An 18,011-nucleotide genomic window follows, 5' to 3' on the forward strand; every position below is an offset into this window, starting at 1 on the left:
TGGTCAACATTTGGTCAACACCATAGCCACCAGGTTTAATGGCGTGTTTGGGGAAGCTTTTAAGAATGTCAAGAACAAAACTGTCACCCTGGAATACCACAAAACAGCTCGTCGCTTCCTGATGAAATTTCCTGAGGGGGATAAAATCATGGGTTTCTATTTTTATGATGAATTGTTTGACATGTTGGGCGGTAACATGGAGATGAGGAAGAAAGTAGAACAACAAAAAAAACCCCCGAATTATCAGTCATTTACAACAACGAGTCTTTTGGCCAGTATTTTCATACCCCGGTAGAACTGAACCAAGGACTGAATTTGATGTTTGTGTATTCCGATGTGGTGGAATACAACGTGGTGGGACACACCTCCGTACCGTTACTGCGTGTCATTCCTTTCAAAGTGGATTCTGCCACAAACGCTGACGAGGAAGGTGGAAACACTTACCACGTCCACCGCGAATTTGTCCATCCTCACTATTTGCCGGTCAGCAAGTCGTATTTGGACACAGTCAACATTACTATAAAAGGAGATTTGGGACAAAATATTCCATTCACCAAAGGAAAAGTCACGGTGAAACTCCATTTTCGAAAACGGTTCTCTCACGACTCGTAAGTCATGTATCCAGTGTACCGAGGGGTTGCACGACAGCGAGGACACGGTTTAGGAGACATGTTAAAATCGGCCTTTCGTTCGGTGGCCCCGGTGTTGAAACCGATGGTGACACGCGGATTGCACGCCTTGAAAGATGCGGCACTGACGCAAGGCAAAGAATTTCTCCAAAATGTCATCATCGACAAACAAAACCCTAAAGAAGCCTTCATGAGGGCAGGCAAAAATGTCTTGCTGCAAACGGGCAAAGACATTTTGGGCCGACGAGAGACACCTATAAATGCCATGCACGCTACCGAGTCAGGCATTCAGCAAGGACAAGGCAGAAAGAGACGACGCAGAAAACACCCTTTCACCAACTTCAAGCTAGAAAGGCCAAGAAAAGAAAAACCGTTCGAGACTTAGACGTTTTCGATTATTGAGACACAGAAAAAAATGATGCACCGAGAGTCATGTGCTTGTTCCAAGACGGAACTGGATATGTTTGCCATGCCCCCCACCATGATGACCATGCAAGAATCCCAGTGGGTGGAATTTCACCCGGTCTCCTCATTGACCGATTCCGCTCCCATCGAGTTTGAAATCAAAGGACAGCCCGAAGATTACATCGATCTGAATAGCAGTTACCTATACTTAAAAGTGAAAGTGATCGAACCACCCAACGCTGACCTAGCCGATGATGATGTAGTAGCTCCCGTCAATAATTTCATGCATTCCTTGTTTAGCGAAGTGGACTTGTACTTGAATAACAAACTGGTCAGCAGCAGCATGGATACTTACCCTTATCGAGCCTACCTGGAAAATCTCTTGACGTACGGAAAAGAAGCCAAGAACACTCATCTGGATGCTTGCGTGGTATGGAAACCTGACCAAGCGACTAGGTTCAACAGCATTACAGTTGCTGGGGATGCTCAAAATCTATCGGGATTTGTAGAACGACGAGCGAAAATTGCTAGAAGTCGTGTTTTAGAACTGATGGATCGCTTGCATTTGGACATGTGGTTACAAGAAAAGTATTTGCTGAACGGGGTGGATATCCGTCTGAGACTGAATCGGAGCAGTGCCGCTTTCCATTTGATGGCTGCTCATGATGCCACTTACAAAACCAAAATCGAAGAAGCCAGACTCTACGTGCGTCGTGTGGAAGTGTTGCCTAAAGTGGGAAACGACATCAGTCAAACGTTGAGCAGAACGACCGCCAAGTGTCCGATTCGACGCGTGGAAGTGAAAACCTTCACCATTCCTGCTGGACAGCGATCCATGATCGAAGATCATCTGTTCCAAGGACAGTTACCCAAACGTTTGATTGTTGGTATCGTCAAGAATTCAGCTTTCAATGGAGTCTACAACGAAAATCCTTTCTACTTTAATCATTACAATGTGTCCAAGATTGAAGTCAGTCGCGATGGCAAGACCTTGTGTACCCGACCTTTTGAGCCTAACTTTGGTGCCGCGAAGAATTATTTGAGATCGTACTTGTCCCTGTACGAAGCTACCGGACAGTTAGGAACCAACACCAGTCACGGTATTACGTACGACGATTATGCAGGAGGCTACGCTTTGTGGGCTTCCGATTTCACTCCAGACCAAGGCAGCGACGAGGGACATTTCCACCCTATAAAATCCGGCCAGATTCGTGTGGAAATTCAGTTTGCGAGTCCACTGGATGCAGGGAACACAGTGAACGTCATCCTGTATGCAGAATTCGATAATACCATAGAAATCAACAGTTTGAGAGAAGTTATTCTAGATTATTAGAAGCCATGGAAGACTGTTACCCCTCTTTACCTAGTGGAGAAACTTTGGACATGGAATGTGAGGAGACCGTGGAAGGAGGAGAATCTCAAGACAAAGAAGAAGTGATCATGATGAAGTCAAGATGGCCAGAACAAGAAGCCCATTTAGTCTCCTGTTTTGCCAAACACTTGGTCAACAAAATGACGGAATTGATCAAGAAAAATTGCTATGGATGTCAAAACGATCATCCCAGTCAAATTCAACACGATAAATGCCTGATGTTAAGTCAAGAAGAAAAATTGGACGAGTATCTGGACGAAGCTTGGAGTCTCATCTCAAACAAAGACGTGTTGCACCAGTGGTATAAAGACTTGCGTGAACATTCTTGTCCACCATTAACCACTCAAGAGATCCATCGTATCGAAGCTCTCCTGAATCAGAGTGAGGAAACAGAACGAATAACCGTTTATTCGTCAGACATTTTCAAGCAAAAAGTCAGGATCGAATTGACGACTTATTATTACCTGTGAAGAAGAAGAAAAAACACAAAACAATGGATACCTGGGAACTTTATTACCTTTTGAACCACAGTTCGTATACGGCTTCTTGGAATCCTGTCGTCTGTGCTAAAGATGAACTCCCTCATCGCAAACCTAAAGACCATCAAGCTTACGTGATCAACACGGACGACAGTCATCTCCCAGGAACCCACTGGGTAGCCGTCTACTTTCCTCAAGAAGGATGTGTGGAATATTTCGATTCGTACGGATTGCCCCCTTTGGAAGACGATATCATCGACTTTATGAGAAGAAATGCTCAAACCACCCGATTCAATAACGTGAAATTACAAGGCACAGATTCTTTGGTGTGTGGACAGTACTGTGTGTATTTTCTGCATCATCGCAGCCTGGGCTATTCCTTAGAACATTTAGTGACTCATTTTGATCCTCGTTCTTCTGCTAGAAACGATGTGAAAGTAGATCGATGGTTTTGTGACCATTATGCTTATCTTTTGTCTCAAGCTAGGAAACTTAGTGTCCATCAATGGCCTAATGATTTCCAACAGTGGAAATCACAATTTCATTCACAACGTTGTCAGCCTTGTTCAAAGTAGATTGTCTATTGAGAAAAAATGTTTGTGATTTGAAAAAAATTGTTTGATGTTATAGTGTTGGATTATTGTTAAAAAATGTTAGAAATGTTGTTGTTGTTTAGTGTTAAGTGATTTTTGAATAAAAAATGTTGTGTTTTGAAAAAATGTCTTTGTCTTTTGTTTAGCTAGAAGAATATTGGATTGATGCTCTTTGATTTCTTACTATCCCTCTCATGACACTCACTAAACGTTGCGGCTCGAAAACCGTGTGGGGGATGTTTTCCTTCACGTCCGCGCTTTGACTTTAAGAACCGGGGTTGTTTCCAGTCTAACCATCCATTGTCGACTCATCCTCCTACGAAGATGTGCTCCAAACTAGCTAAGCTCAACGAAGCCTACGTGAATTTGCATAGGGTCAGACACAGTCTGATACCGAAGCCAGAAGAAATAGAGAATGTGAGAATGTTAAAAATCACTGAAGACCTGATAGAAGAGCTCTTCAGAGAAGAAATGAACAGGGAAAAAGAAGAATGGACAGAGAAGTACAGACTTCAGAGACAGCAGCAACAGCAGCAGCAACCTGAAGCTGACAGAGGCTTTGTCGATTGTCGTATCGACACCAAAGAGTTCTTCTTTTCTTTCCGAAGAAGCAGACCTATCGCCAGAAAGTCTATCCTCAGAGGACATCGCATTCTTAGAAACTAAAAAAGAATGCCATAGCAAACAAAAAAAAAAAGCAGCCCTTTTCAGGGCTACCCAATTCTCTAGAAAAGAAATAACCATCAATTTGCCAATGTGTGTAGGTAGAGTAGTGTGAAAATAAACACTAACTCTTTTTCAAAAAATGTGAGGGTATGTGTTTGTGTATAGGATTGTGTGTTTGTGTGTTTGTAAGTGATAAAGTAGGTTGGTGTGGATAGTAGATTAAAATTATGTCTTTTTGGTGTTTGAGGTGTATATCTGGGGTTAGATTGGATTGCTTTGCTTATGTGATAGTCTATTGAAGTGATTTATAAAAAATTTTACAATAGTGATGGGTAGCATAAAAAAGTGAGTGAGTGTTTCTTTTAGGTCCGCGCGTTGTTGTTTTTTGGTCATGATCTAGGTAAGATCAATTTTATGTTATTAGGGGATGTTTTCCATCACGTGCGCGCTTTCACTATAAATTGAAACTCGCTGGGCAGTCTAGCTACCCTTGTTGATTGATCAACACAGCCAGAAGAATGACTAGCAGAATAGTGAAACTGTTAGAACTCCAGATGCACCTGGAATATGCCAGGCGCATAGTAAACGAACTATCAGCGGAGGCTATAGTAGAAGAAGCAAGAGTAAAGAAGGAAGAGGAGGAGAGAAGAGAGCGGGAAGAAGAGGAAAAGAAAAGAGAAGAGAGGATGTCGTTCAATATTCCCGAGACAGAGGATTGGGGTGTTGAAGCGAATCATCCTCCCTCTGCGCTCCCCAGAAGAAAGGTGAAAGAAGACTGGGGAAGAAGATGCGTGTGTGGCGCCAGGCCAGGAAGGTGCAACCATTAGATAGGTGCATCAGGAGTTCAAAAAAACAGCCCTTTTCAGGGCTACCCAATACTCTAGAAAAGAAATAACCATTAATTTGCCAATGTGTGTAGGTAGAGTAGTGTGAATATAAACACTAACTCTTTTTTTAGAAAATGTGAGGGTATGTGTTTGTGTGATTGTGTGTTTGTAAGAGCTAAGGTATGTTTGTGTGAATAGTAGATTATGGGTTTCTTAGCGTATGTGAAGAGTATAGTTGGGGTTATATTATATGAAATGAAAAAGTAGGGGGATGTTTTCCTTCACGTCCGCGCGTTGTTAGGTCATGATCTAGGTAAGATCAATTTTATGTTTTTAGGGGATGTTTTCCATCACGTACGCGCTTTCAGTATAAAACTAACAGTGTTGGCCATTCGAACCCATTCTACGGAATAAGCAAACAAGAAGATGCCAGCAGCTTCAGCTTTATACAACGATCTTATGGGAAGTTGGTATTGGATGGTGGATGGATTGAGTGTAGTAGAAAGGGTTGAACAGGAATGGAGGTATGCAGTGACAAAAGACTTCGTCTCAAGACAAGTAACCAGCCTCCACTTATCCGTAAATATTGTAAAAGAAATGATAGAGGATGAGGAGAAGAGAATCAGAGGTTTAATTAACCCACCGTATGTCAAAGTGGGTAAGTTAAAAGAAGCGATAGATCATGTGACGAGTGCAAGGTTCTTTCTAGAAGACATTGTAGAATGGACAGATTGGTGTTTCGCGAAGTGGGGGTTAGAAAAACTTAAGAAAGCTGAAGAACTAATGAGGAATGTGCTGACCAAAGAGGTCAAGAAGATCAAAGAAAAGTGGTCCAATGAAAGAAAAGAAGAAGAAAATAGAAAAAAAGGGATGAATTCGATAAACTGAACACAAACTGGATGAAAATCCAAGAGAAGTTCCGGGCCATGGGCCACCCGGACTGGCTGCCGGAAACAGAAAAGAAAAAGAAGAAAGGAATGATGGACAAAATAAGAGGATGGTGGAAGAAGTTAAGAAGTTAAGAAGTTAAAAGAAGACGAAGAAAAACCCAAAGGCCCTTTTCAGGGCCAGCCATATTTCTCGAAAAGAGATAGTCTTTCCATTGCATACCCCTTTTTTAAAAAAATTTTTTAAAAAAATCCCATGTTCAATTTCCATTGACGCTATACAGTCCCACCCTGTTTAAATCCTTTGACGCTATACAGTCCCCTATTCCCATGTTCAATTCCTCTTGAGGCTATATCGTCCCACGATTTTTCTCTATGTTAAATTCCCATTGAGGCTATATGTTCCCACGATTTTTCTCCATGTTAAATTTCCATTGAGGCTATATGTTCCCAAGGGTGTTTTTAATGCTAATTCCCATTGAGGCTCTAGTATCCCCATTCACTACTTCCGTAACCATCCTATTTATAAATGACTATTATCTTGAAGTACAATTACAGGCAAATACAAAAGTTAAGCACGCAATGTAGCCGTACCCAAGAACATAAATCATCCGTAACATGCAATACAGGATCAAGGAGATATGAGACACGATATATGTTAGGTACCATTTAAATGCGTGGCTCCGACATTTGCTCTGGTTTTGCTGACATGAAGTGCTTTAAATTTGTATCAATGACGCAAATCTACAGTCAAACATACCGACTATTAAATTTCTCCCAATTGCATGTTTGTTTCAAGGTACTTTCATCGATATTTGTTGGCAAATCTTCATTGTTTGTCTAATTTTGAAAGGTATTTATAATAGGATCGGGATCGTCTGTTAAAGTTGGTCAAATTCTGTTTAGCAACTTTTTTTAGATAACATTACTTAAAATGTTTTCCATTTTTAGAGACGACAGTTATATTTGATGATGTATCAACATCACTTCCACAAATTTTAAGCCCATTCTGCCATCATGCTTGGGTCAAATTCTGTCCAGCCGTTTTTGAGAAAAAAAAATGTTTTAAATTTGCATTTATTTTTAGTAATAATAGGCTAATTTTATTGCGGATTAGCATATTTTTTAATACAGTTTTCAAAGTACTTCATTACCCCCGTGCTTTCAATCAAATTTGATTAAATTCCGTTTATATATATTTTGGAAGATATATGTTCAAGAGTTTTTCTTTCTTTTTGAGGGGCCCCTAGTGGCCGAGTGGTCTAAAGCGCTCACCGTTACGGATCATTGCCATCTCACCTCTGTCTGCGTGGGTTCGAGTCGGGGGTTCAGCCTATGTTGGTATGTGAGAAAGCTTGCCATTAGCTTCTCGTGGGTCGGTGGTTTTTTCCGGGGGTTTCCCGGGTTCTTCCTCCACCATTAATACTGGCAGCCATGTAAAGCCTATCTTGTGCTGAAAAATGGCGTTAAACCCTACAACAACTTTCTATTTTTAGTCATGGTGGCCATGCTTGATGGCAGATCGGCATTATTTTATACGAACTTGAATGCTCTTCAAAACAGGTGCTTCCTATCAAATTTGCTTGAATTTAATTGGACGGTATTTAAAATGTCATTTAATGGTTTTATAAGTTTAGTAAAAGCTTCCCATTTTGATGATGGACTATCATTTTGAAAAATCTTAGTGCCCTTATTGAACGATAATTTCTGTCAAATTTGGTCAGATTCATTCAAATATTTTTAAGAAGTCGTTTAAAGTTTTCCTATATTTAGTAATGGTGGCCATGTCAAGTGGTAAATAGGCATCATTTGAACAAATTTTAAGACCTTCGTGTTGGGGATCTTTTGCTAAATTTAGTCATATTCTGTTGAGCAGTTGTTCGAAAAGTTGTTTAAGGATTACTTTAACATCAGTCGAACAAATTTGAAGAGCCTTGATGCCTAAAGGTTCCTTGTAAAATTACGTGCAAATTGGTCATGTTAATAAGGTTTCCGAGATGTAACTGACAATAGTGAACGGACGATAGACGGCGCACAACGACGTGAAAGATACAGAACCTCCAAACGACTTCTTTACAAAACACGCTTATCAGAATTTCTGACAATTTCGTCCGTTATGCATCTGTCAGCAATTGCCATTTTAAACGTCTTCTACAAAAATACATAACCAATTTTGATCAGATTTGGCATGAATGGTTTTCAAATTTGTTCAAAGCTCAGTCATCAGATTTGGCCCATTAGTTCAACAGTAGACAAAAGTCTCACTTCGCTCGACTGACTGCCATTTGGTTCATAGAAAAATGTGAAAGTACTTGACCTGTTGGATGCAATCTGTAACAAGTGTGTCCAATGTTGTTGTTTTATGGTCCTTGTCCAGCCCTCTTCCTCAAGAACCAAAGGGGATGGGTTGTATTGTGGTGAGTTGGTCCATTCGTCCACCAGTAACACTTTCTTTATTTCATTTCTCATGAACCCTTTGAGATATCTTCGCGTGACTTAGTATGCGTTTGTATTAAGACAATATATTGTGTGCTATACACAATGGTGTCTGTCTGATCTGTATTTTAAGAGTTATCCTCATTTTTACTACGAAGTATTTACATTCGTCACGTTCTTTGGTTAATATCTTCTAACCCGTTTAGATGTATTCATGAGATCTGGTATGTATTTTTTATCAGGGCAATATTTTTGTTCCATATAAGATCTGGCTTTATCATCAACTTAATATATTTAGAGTTTTCTTACTTTTGTATTCATTAAACAGTTCGTCCGTCACACTCATCTCCAGCTCACATGCTCTGGACCATTTCAGATATCTTATGAAACATGGTTTATTAATAGTCTTTTTTTCAGATTTGTACTTAGAGTAATCCCCCTTGTTTGAAAATGGATTTGACACGACTGGAGTTGGCCACAAACAAGAATGAGATTTGTTAGAGTAGTACTTTTATTGGGTGGTGGTCGTGGTGGGAGATTTATCCAGCCTTGAAAAACCTTTGTCAGAGAGCTTTCTGTGAAAGCTGGTCAAATTCTGTTCAGCGGTGTTTTGATGTTTAAAAGGTTTTTTTTTTCTTCATATTTTAGCAACGGAGGCTATATTTGGTGTTGAATTCTTACAGACCTCCTTGTCTGTTCTTTTTTTCTTTTAAATTTGGCTAAATTCTGTTGAGCAGTTTTTGAGAAGTCGTGTCAAGGTTTACTTTCTTGTGTGTGTATATGTGTGTGTGTGTGTGCGCGCGCGCGCGCGCGCGTGCGTGCTTTGGATTTTTAACGTAGTTTTAATATTTTATCAGTCATATCACTACGATATCTGCAATGTGGCGTTTTATAGTGATGTCTAGCACTGGGGCATCGAGCCGCAGGCTTGTGGCATAATTTCCCAGCCAGTCACATTATCCTGACTCCAGGCCGACCAGTTCTAACACCAACCACGTAATGCTGAGCACCAAGCGAGGCAGCTGTTTGTACCATTTTTGTAAGTCTTTGGTATGGCTCAGCCGGGGTTCGAACCCGCGACCTCCCGCATCAGAGGCGGGCGCTTTAACCAATTTTAATCCACAGTCACATTAAATGAAATGATAATTCACAAGTATGTTGCCTTTTTTTTTGGGGGGGGGGCACTTGTTTCATTACTCGTGAATTGAATATGCGAACTGCCGTGCAATAAATGCATAATACATGTGATAATATACAACTGACAATAGGATTTAGACACTTTAAGATAGCAATTCTTGCAAACATCACGCTCTGTTCACCCAACCAATCAAACTTGCTTCCAAATAATTTAGAAATTCAAAGATGCCCAAGTTTTCATAAATTATATTCTGCAAATAAATTTAAAAACTTCAACATGTTTTTTTGTTTTTACAAGAAATACTTTATTAGTGAGCAAAATCATTATTTGACAAAAACTCAATTTCTACACACAAAGTTTCAATAAATTCTGATCTTTGATTCCAATATTATCCCTATCATATGTTAGTCTACTATTGAACCCTATCTCGATCATTATTTCTATTTGTACTTTTTCATCAGTTCTAAATGACGAATTATTGATTTTAATCGCTAAGATCTAATGGGGGGTGGGGCGCTAATTTTTAATATTTGTTAGATTGAAATGTACAAACTTGAATTCTAATTTTTTTATTATCAAGTGTGCAGAATTATTTACAAAGGGGTGAACTCTGTAACACCAGCCATGTGATTCGCAATAGGCATTATCATGTCCTACTTCCCATATTTTACCTTGGAGCAGCAATACGTGTATTTCAAAGGAAAGAAACTGATTACGATACTGCGCACGATTTTAGAGCTTTTCTTACTGCACTGAATTTCATTAATATTTGTGATCTCGCTCATTATCGAACTCGTGCAAATCTTGACCACACAAGCCTATTTTCCATGTTTTATCAAAATCTTGAGCACAAAAAAAGAAGAAATATATAGCCCTTAGAATGGTAACAAGAGCAACCAATCAAATGCAGTATCACATCATTCATAAGAAAGAACCTCGCTCATTATCAAACTCATCTAAAAGCTTGATAATATAAGCCAATATTAATAATAATAATAATAATAATAATAATAATAACGATAATATGAGGACTTTGTATAGCGCCTAATCTTTAGAAGCTCTAAGCGCTTTACAACATCAGACAACACCTATAACATAAAAAAAACATATATAATGATATTATTACAGAAAACAAACACCATGAACATAGAAAACATAAAAACATGCTGTAAATATTTAAGGTAAGGAACATTATTAGGTCTTTAAGTTTGTTCTTGCAGCTTGACCAAAATTGGATCAGAATGATGGCCTCCAGGATGGCCACAAGATCAAATGAGTGTCACCTCATTAATTTCGCTTATTATCGAAGTTGTCAAGAATTTGATGATATAAGCATATATTTCGAGTTTTGTCAAAATTAGATGATGAATACGTTCCTTAGAGCAAGGTCTGCCAACCAGATCCAAGATCACCTCATTATTGTTGCATGAAATTTTCTCTTTATCGAACTTCCCTGAGATATGGATGATATAAGCATATACAAAATTTGTATAAAATTAGATTTTAAAAAATGTGACCCATGGGCTGGTAGCAATGAGATGCAAAATCATCTCATGTTTATGTACAAGTGTGGCTTACATTCGAACTCATTCGAGATACTGATGATATATTCCAAGTAAGATCGAATTCGGATAAGAAGTCATGACCTCCGGAATGGTACCAAACAAATGTTGCCAAACTAACGACGGAAAGAAACATGTCCTGAGCTCTTACCGTCAGAGAAGCTAAAAATAGTTTCAGCTACTTCTTGCTATACTTTTTGGTATTTTATCCATACGCAGACCAGGTTGGTGGACACGTAATGTATGCAGTGCCGGATTACCCATTAAGCACACTAAGCACCTGCTTAGGGCACCAGCCCAACTGGGCATACACAAATCAAAGTAATTGTTGACGATAAAATTGAATGAGTAATATACTGTCATTTCAATCTGCATATACAAGTATTTTGATCTGGAATGATTGCAACACTGGTATTTTCCCACCTTTTTATCTTTTAATAGTATTTTTTATATTATTTCACATTTTGTAAGGGGTGGGAGCAGCATAATATTTTCAATGCTTAGACCCCTGGAAGGCTTTAATCCGGCACTGAATGTATGTTAAAAGCATAGCAAAATAATTCCCATCACTTGCCCTTTTTTCGTTATTTCTTGACCTAGCTTCCTAATATCATTTCATATAAGTTTTGATTACAATTTGAAAACAAAATAATGTTGATTTTTTAAAAAGCGTAAAAATTACCATGATTATTTGATCATTTCCGTTGTCAAATGTTTAGTTTGGGAAGTTCGTAGCTTTTTGTAAGTTGTCAGGCTCTTCATTTCGGAAGTAAGGTAATTTAGCATGTAATAAGCAAATAAAAGTCAATTGTTTTGAAAAACACAAGATCTGACGAAGTTTGATGATAAATATATATAATTACTAAAATTAAAAATCCTATAAACGACGACTTCTAAAAATCACTCAGCATAAAATCAATAGCTTTGACCACACAAAAACCCACATGCATTAAGTTCTCTTATTATTCGATAAATAATGCTAATGTGCTCTTGAAATATGGAAACAAATACAAAATATAAAGAAAATTTGAAACAATTGTTTTCATAACATAGCATAGAAAACTATTTCAATTGGAAGCATCCTTTTGCACATGCCTGTAGGTCATAGGTCAGACAGTTGATCTATTTCAGGCCTACTTGGGCCTCTTGCTAGTAGTAGTAGTAGTAGTAGTGTATCTCTGTCAACCTTAGTTCTGTAACACGTCACGATTTTTCTAAACATGATACGGTCATATTTAAAAAAAAATAGGTTATAGCTTTTAGGAATTTTGAAAAATAATGCCTTTTCTTCTGTTGACAAAGTTGGATATCGAGTGAGCTTTAGTACCACTACTGTTATCAATGCCTATTATACGTTTTATGAAAACTACCCAACAATATATTCATAAAATAAGGTACGTTTGGTGTAATCATCGTACTCTTTTCCTCTTCATTATTTCGCTATTGCAACCCAAAAAAATAGGGGCCCCGAGTGGCCGAGTGGTCTAAAGCGCTCTTCGTTACGGATTACTGCCATCTCACCTCTGTCTGCGGCGGTTCGAGTCTAGGATTCAGCCAATGTGGTAATGTGAGAAAGCTTGCCAGTAGCTTCTCGTGGGTCGGTGGTTCTTTCCGGTGTTTTCCCGGGTTCTTCCTCCACCATTAATACTGGCCACCATGTATAGCCTATCGTGTGCTGAAAAATGGCGTTAAACCCAACAACAACAACCCAAAAAATAGTGTCAGTGACCGACTCGCAGAGTGCCCGTTTTATGTCCACTGCCCTAGCAGAGAACTCGACTTCGAAAAAACATCCCAACCAATGGCAACGGTACCGACGCAGCGTTAATTTTTAGGCTTCCAGCTTACGTTTAAACAGATTGTATTGCTTAATAATGAAACAACTGGGGTTGGGCACAAGTTCTCCAATCTGGGTACAACGTTTTCTGTACATAAAAGCAATTTGACTATAATACGAGAGAGAGAGAGAGGACCGTGAATAAAATACATGAATATGCGTGACACAGATAATACAATTTACGTAAGCATTATACGTAAACATTTACAAACATATAAAGAAAATCAGGAAAATCATCTGGTTTCCTTGATAGAATCTCTAACAGATTTACAGTTTAGATCCTAAGATAGTTGAGATGAACCTTGATGTAGAAATAATAGCATGCAGAAAGTACGTGATTACGATTTAAGAAAATCCTTTGTTGAACTCCATTACGGTTACAATGTACACAAATAATGGGATGCGGTTTCCGGTGCCGTTCCACACTTGCATAATGATGATTAAATTAAATAAGTAAACAATAAGTCTTTATTTAGAGCACTACAATCATTTATGATTTTTGGCATGGAGGATAGGATACTTCCTCACACAGTATGCATATTAAAAAGATGGTTCACATATTTCATACGTTGTAAACGTCTAAAATCACAGAACTTTTAAATTATGTGTTAAACGTTATTTTTTAATTTTGTTTACAGTTTACGTGCCTTTTTGTTTTTTGAGTCACACATAAGTTGGCAGGCGAGACGCATTGATACTCTGAACTCGTTCCCTTATTACATTGAACCCTACCTTCAGCATCAAAACAACCGCATATTCTGAAATGAAACGCTTCCCAGTATATTCTGTAAATATATCTTACCACAAATTCCACCTCTGTGAGAAGGTTTTTGCCTCTGCTTAAGGTTTTGTATTCCCTATACCATTCCAGTATTTCGTCCACGTCCATGTTTGGAACCTTTTGCCGCAGTTTGTGAATGTATCTGCCCCTCACGTCACTGGCCCTTCGAGATAAGCTGATCCCCATCGTTGGCTCAATTCCCGGTGGGTGAACTACTTCGGTGAACACCAGTGTACTAAGAAATCACAAAAGTAAAGATGGAATAGAAAAATTATTTTACTGTTGGTCTTAACCCAGGGTACATAACTGTCTCTCACGGAATTGTCTGTATTTAAAGTATATGTATTATATCTGAACTAAAATGTGCTCGGGTTTGGTTTCCACGAAGGTGGTTCATTTACCTTTTGATTGACCAGTAATAGGAGCAAAAATGAACTCATCAAAAGCCTGACCAATACCTGTGTGAACCAAAATAATAATTTCCTGATCAATTTCATTCTCAATAGTACCATAATTCTAGTAACAGCACAAGCAGGGTATAAATCAGGAATTTCATTTTCAATAGGATCAGTTTATTGATCCAAACAATACTAGTCGGTTACAAGTGCATTAACCACAACCTTACCTGTAGCAAAGTCATTGCCTAGCAATACATAAGCACCTTCAATGGGCAAATAAACAAAGAATGCCGATAGTCAGTGGTCCTGAAACTAAGCCTGATGTTAAATTAACACCATGGTGTGGAATTTGAATAAAACCGCACTCTGCTCCGTGAACAAGAACGCTTTCAGAGGACGACTTCTCAGACAAAGACAAAGTACCGGATTAAAAAAAAATTCTTCAAAGCTCCTGTGTCCCTTAATATTTTAATATGGATAGGAGTAGTCGAATCACCAATAAGTGATATAGAACTGTTCGACATGAACGGTTAATCATTTTCCATAATAAAATCAGACTTGGGGTTGTTTGACCCAACAAATGTATAGTTTATAATATATGACCTCGACCTAGACCTCTGAAAAGCAAGAGCATTTGAAACAGCTGGTTTTGGTTTGTTATTTTTTTTTTAAACTTGAAGGAATCAGATGTAACGTGCCCTATTTACTTGCAATAAGTTCACCTATGGAAAGATAAGGATTTCTGAGTCTTAGACGTTGGATTCTTATAATTTGTGCCAGAATGAAATGTGTAAGTACTCGCTTGAGACTGAGTTGGTTTTTTCCTAACCATATGCTGAGAGGAAACCTATTGACAAATGAAACTTTGCGAGTTAATAAATATTCGTCAGCTGTACGAGCAGCGTTTTCCAAAGTGTCTATATAGTGTTCATCAAGGTAAGTCATGACGTCACTATGCATGCAGTTCTTGAACTCTTCAATATGGGTTGTCTAAGTTTGTCATAATTTTTATCAATCTCTTTAGATGCACACCACTTATCAAATAGATGTTCTTTTTTTCAAACAAACTAGACGTGGGTTTGGCTACTTTCTTTTCTTGCAATTCCGAAACCTCTGTTGTTATGCATCAGGCACCAACTCATAACCCTTCAAAATAGTTCATTGACCATACCATAATTAGCACTTGCTTCTACTGACAGTGAAGCATAAACTTCACGAGTTTTGCCAATAAGTACACTCGATATTGACAAAGTTCGGTGCTCTCTTGTCAAGTTTATATTTTCGGCTATTTTTTCAAAATGTGAACAATATTGATCTACATCTTTTTCTTTAAAAGGGGTACTAGTCTTATACTTCTGGTAACGTAAAAAATTGAACTTTAGTGAGGTGAATGCTGTTTCTTGCCAGTTCCAATTCTTTAAATTTAAATTGCATTTCCTTTTGCATTTGTCGCACTTCCCTTTCTCTTTCTCTTTCTTTTCGTTCCTTTTGCATCTGCATGTCTCTTTCTTCTTTATACATTTATCACTACATTTGCATTTTCCTCTCTTCCCTATCTCTTTCTTCTTTTTAAATTTGCATTTAAATTTCTTTCCTCATTTTGAAAATGTCTCTCTCTCTCTCTCTTTCTTTTTCCTACATTTGTCTCTCTCTTTCTTTGTCTTGCATTTACATTTGTCTTTCATCTTGTTCTTTTTGAAGCTCCAGTTTCCTTATATATTTCCGTCTGATGTTTGAATTTCAATTCAATTCTGTTAACTTCATTTCAGAGCTAAAGAGAGAATTACTAATCAATCATAAATCATTTGCATAAAAATTTCTTTTTCTACCAAATACTTGACCAAAATATATTTGATCTCTTGTTTTAACAAAGACGGTTTCATGTCAGCGAGAGAATAGCGTTCGGCAAGCTCCAGCGAAGCATCTTTCCTTAAACTCTCGACACTTCTTGATTCGGATTGGAAACAAAACTCTCCACCCTGGATGACATTATGAAATGTTCTTGGTTTTACTTTGTAAAATCTAAACACCAAGGACTAAAAAAATAACGAAATGATATGAATTTATATTTCAAAACAATTTCAATTTCTCTGAAATATTTCTGAAATTCGTATCCTAGACGAGCCCCCAATTTCTGTTACGACTCTATGGTCATAAACTAAGTAACAGAAAGTCGATGGGTTTGTGAAAAACTATTCGTTTTTCTTTACCAGCCATTAATTGCATTTTAAATTTTGATTTACAGAATATTTACATCATACTCTGTGGACAAGTCAAAGAAGAAACTGATATAACTTTCTTACATTTCATCATTTTACTTAAATATATGTATGGTTGTTGTGTATATCTATATTTTTGTAACTTCCTCATACATGATTTTGTCTAATTTTTGTAATTTTTTATGGTTGCAAATTGGATTTCGTACGCGCATAGGGTTTATTCTAAAATATTAAAGGACGTAACATTAAATAGAATCTATAAATAGATGCTTACGTATGTGTTGACAGTTACTAATAATAAAATCATTAGTAAATATGTTGATGAGATTCGGCATGTTGCCCATTGCACAGATAGGCCAGGTGGTGTCTTAGAAGAATTAAGTTAATTCGATGAGTTCGGTCACATGAATAGGTATTTTCAAATATTAGGTTGAGTAGTAAGATCTGTCAAGTGGAGTACATTGCGATATATAGACGTAATAGACTCTTGCCGTTGTATAAGGAGAGAACTGAGCAATCATATTTCATTTATATTTCGGAGTCATGCTTATTTCTTGTGTTCTTGTTGTAGCATCAAGCACGCAAACGTGTGTTACGTTTCACTTAGATATTATCTGAGAGGGAAAACATTTGTTTGGACTGCTTTACGGAAATAGAAAGTGCTCATTTTTTCCCACTATAATATTATTCTGGAACTATTGTGAAATATTAGAAGGAGTTCTGGACAACGCCATTTTGATTAAAACTATTTTTGGTCAAGTATTTAGCAGAAAAGGAAATTAAGGTCCAAAAGAATGAAAAGTCCCGTATAAACTTCATAATCGGAAATGTACTGGTCCGCCAAGCACCACACTAGTCAATCATAAAAGATGCCAACGTACCGGTATTACTACGCACTACCAACGATGAAAATATAAGCAGAAGCCACAGGAGATCGTATCTCAGTTTTATTAATAAAACAACATTAATGCTGTTGGTAATAGTCACATGAGATGTCTGTGTATAAAAGATTTTGAGACTTACTTTATGTAATAATGAATTTCATAACCATTCAACAAAGATCTGTGATTTTCGGATATTAATTCAAAAAATGGACTATTTTTCAATACCTTTAGTCAAGGAGCACGCGGTTCAACATAATCCTATGGATTTTCGTACATATATTACTTACATTTATTATTTTATGGACGCGATTTTACTAACATACATTATACAACGGTTTTTTTTATAGCTCAGATGCTGCCGTTGTGAATAAACTATCAATCATTGATTGATAGTGTATCTGTAATTTTAAAGTTCAATGAAATATACTGACACGCCCTCCATGTTGATTTATTATACCGTTGAAATTCATTATTTAAACGTTTTAAGACTTTGTCAGTGTTTTTGGTGAAGATTTTGTCTGCAACAACAACAACAGCAATACTAATAATAATAATAATAATAATAATAATAATAAAACATTAAGAGTGTATTTCCTATTATCGGCTGATAACTATATTTACTTGTTTATAATTACTATAATGTAACCTAGGTACTCCTACCTTACCAGGAACACCTGCAAATTATGCCGTTTTTTGTTTGGATCTTAACTTTATTATATGTAATGTTCAATAATTAGGAGGCTTACAGTTTCTTTACTGGACCTTTACTCTAGAATCCTCGAATTTTAGAAGAAACAACATTGAGGTGTATATTTTGATGAAGCAAGTGTTTCTGCTGACATTTACGAAAATGCAGTTTATATGGTGGCAGAAGAACACACACACAAACACACACACG

The 18,011-nt window shown here is 37.5% G+C and overlaps 1 protein-coding gene across 1 annotated transcript in view; it reads right to left on the reverse strand.

Annotated features, from left to right (window-relative positions):
* Positions 1 to 18,011, reverse strand: part of LOC149807173 (neurocalcin-delta A-like) — a 55,112-nt gene that overhangs the window by 17,122 nt on the left and 19,979 nt on the right. The window contains exon 2 of the mRNA XM_089934711.1: positions 13,634 to 13,847. Within this exon, the coding sequence (XP_089790837.1) occupies positions 13,634 to 13,798 (165 nt within the window). The 5' untranslated portion in view covers positions 13,799 to 13,847. The remainder of the gene's footprint in view (positions 1 to 13,633; positions 13,848 to 18,011) is intronic.

Source organism: Sinohyriopsis cumingii, chromosome 1, assembly GCF_028554795.1.
Source record: "Sinohyriopsis cumingii isolate HCF-2022 chromosome 1, ASM2855479v2, whole genome shotgun sequence".
NCBI classification, from domain to species: Eukaryota; Metazoa; Mollusca; class Bivalvia; order Unionida; family Unionidae; genus Sinohyriopsis; species Sinohyriopsis cumingii.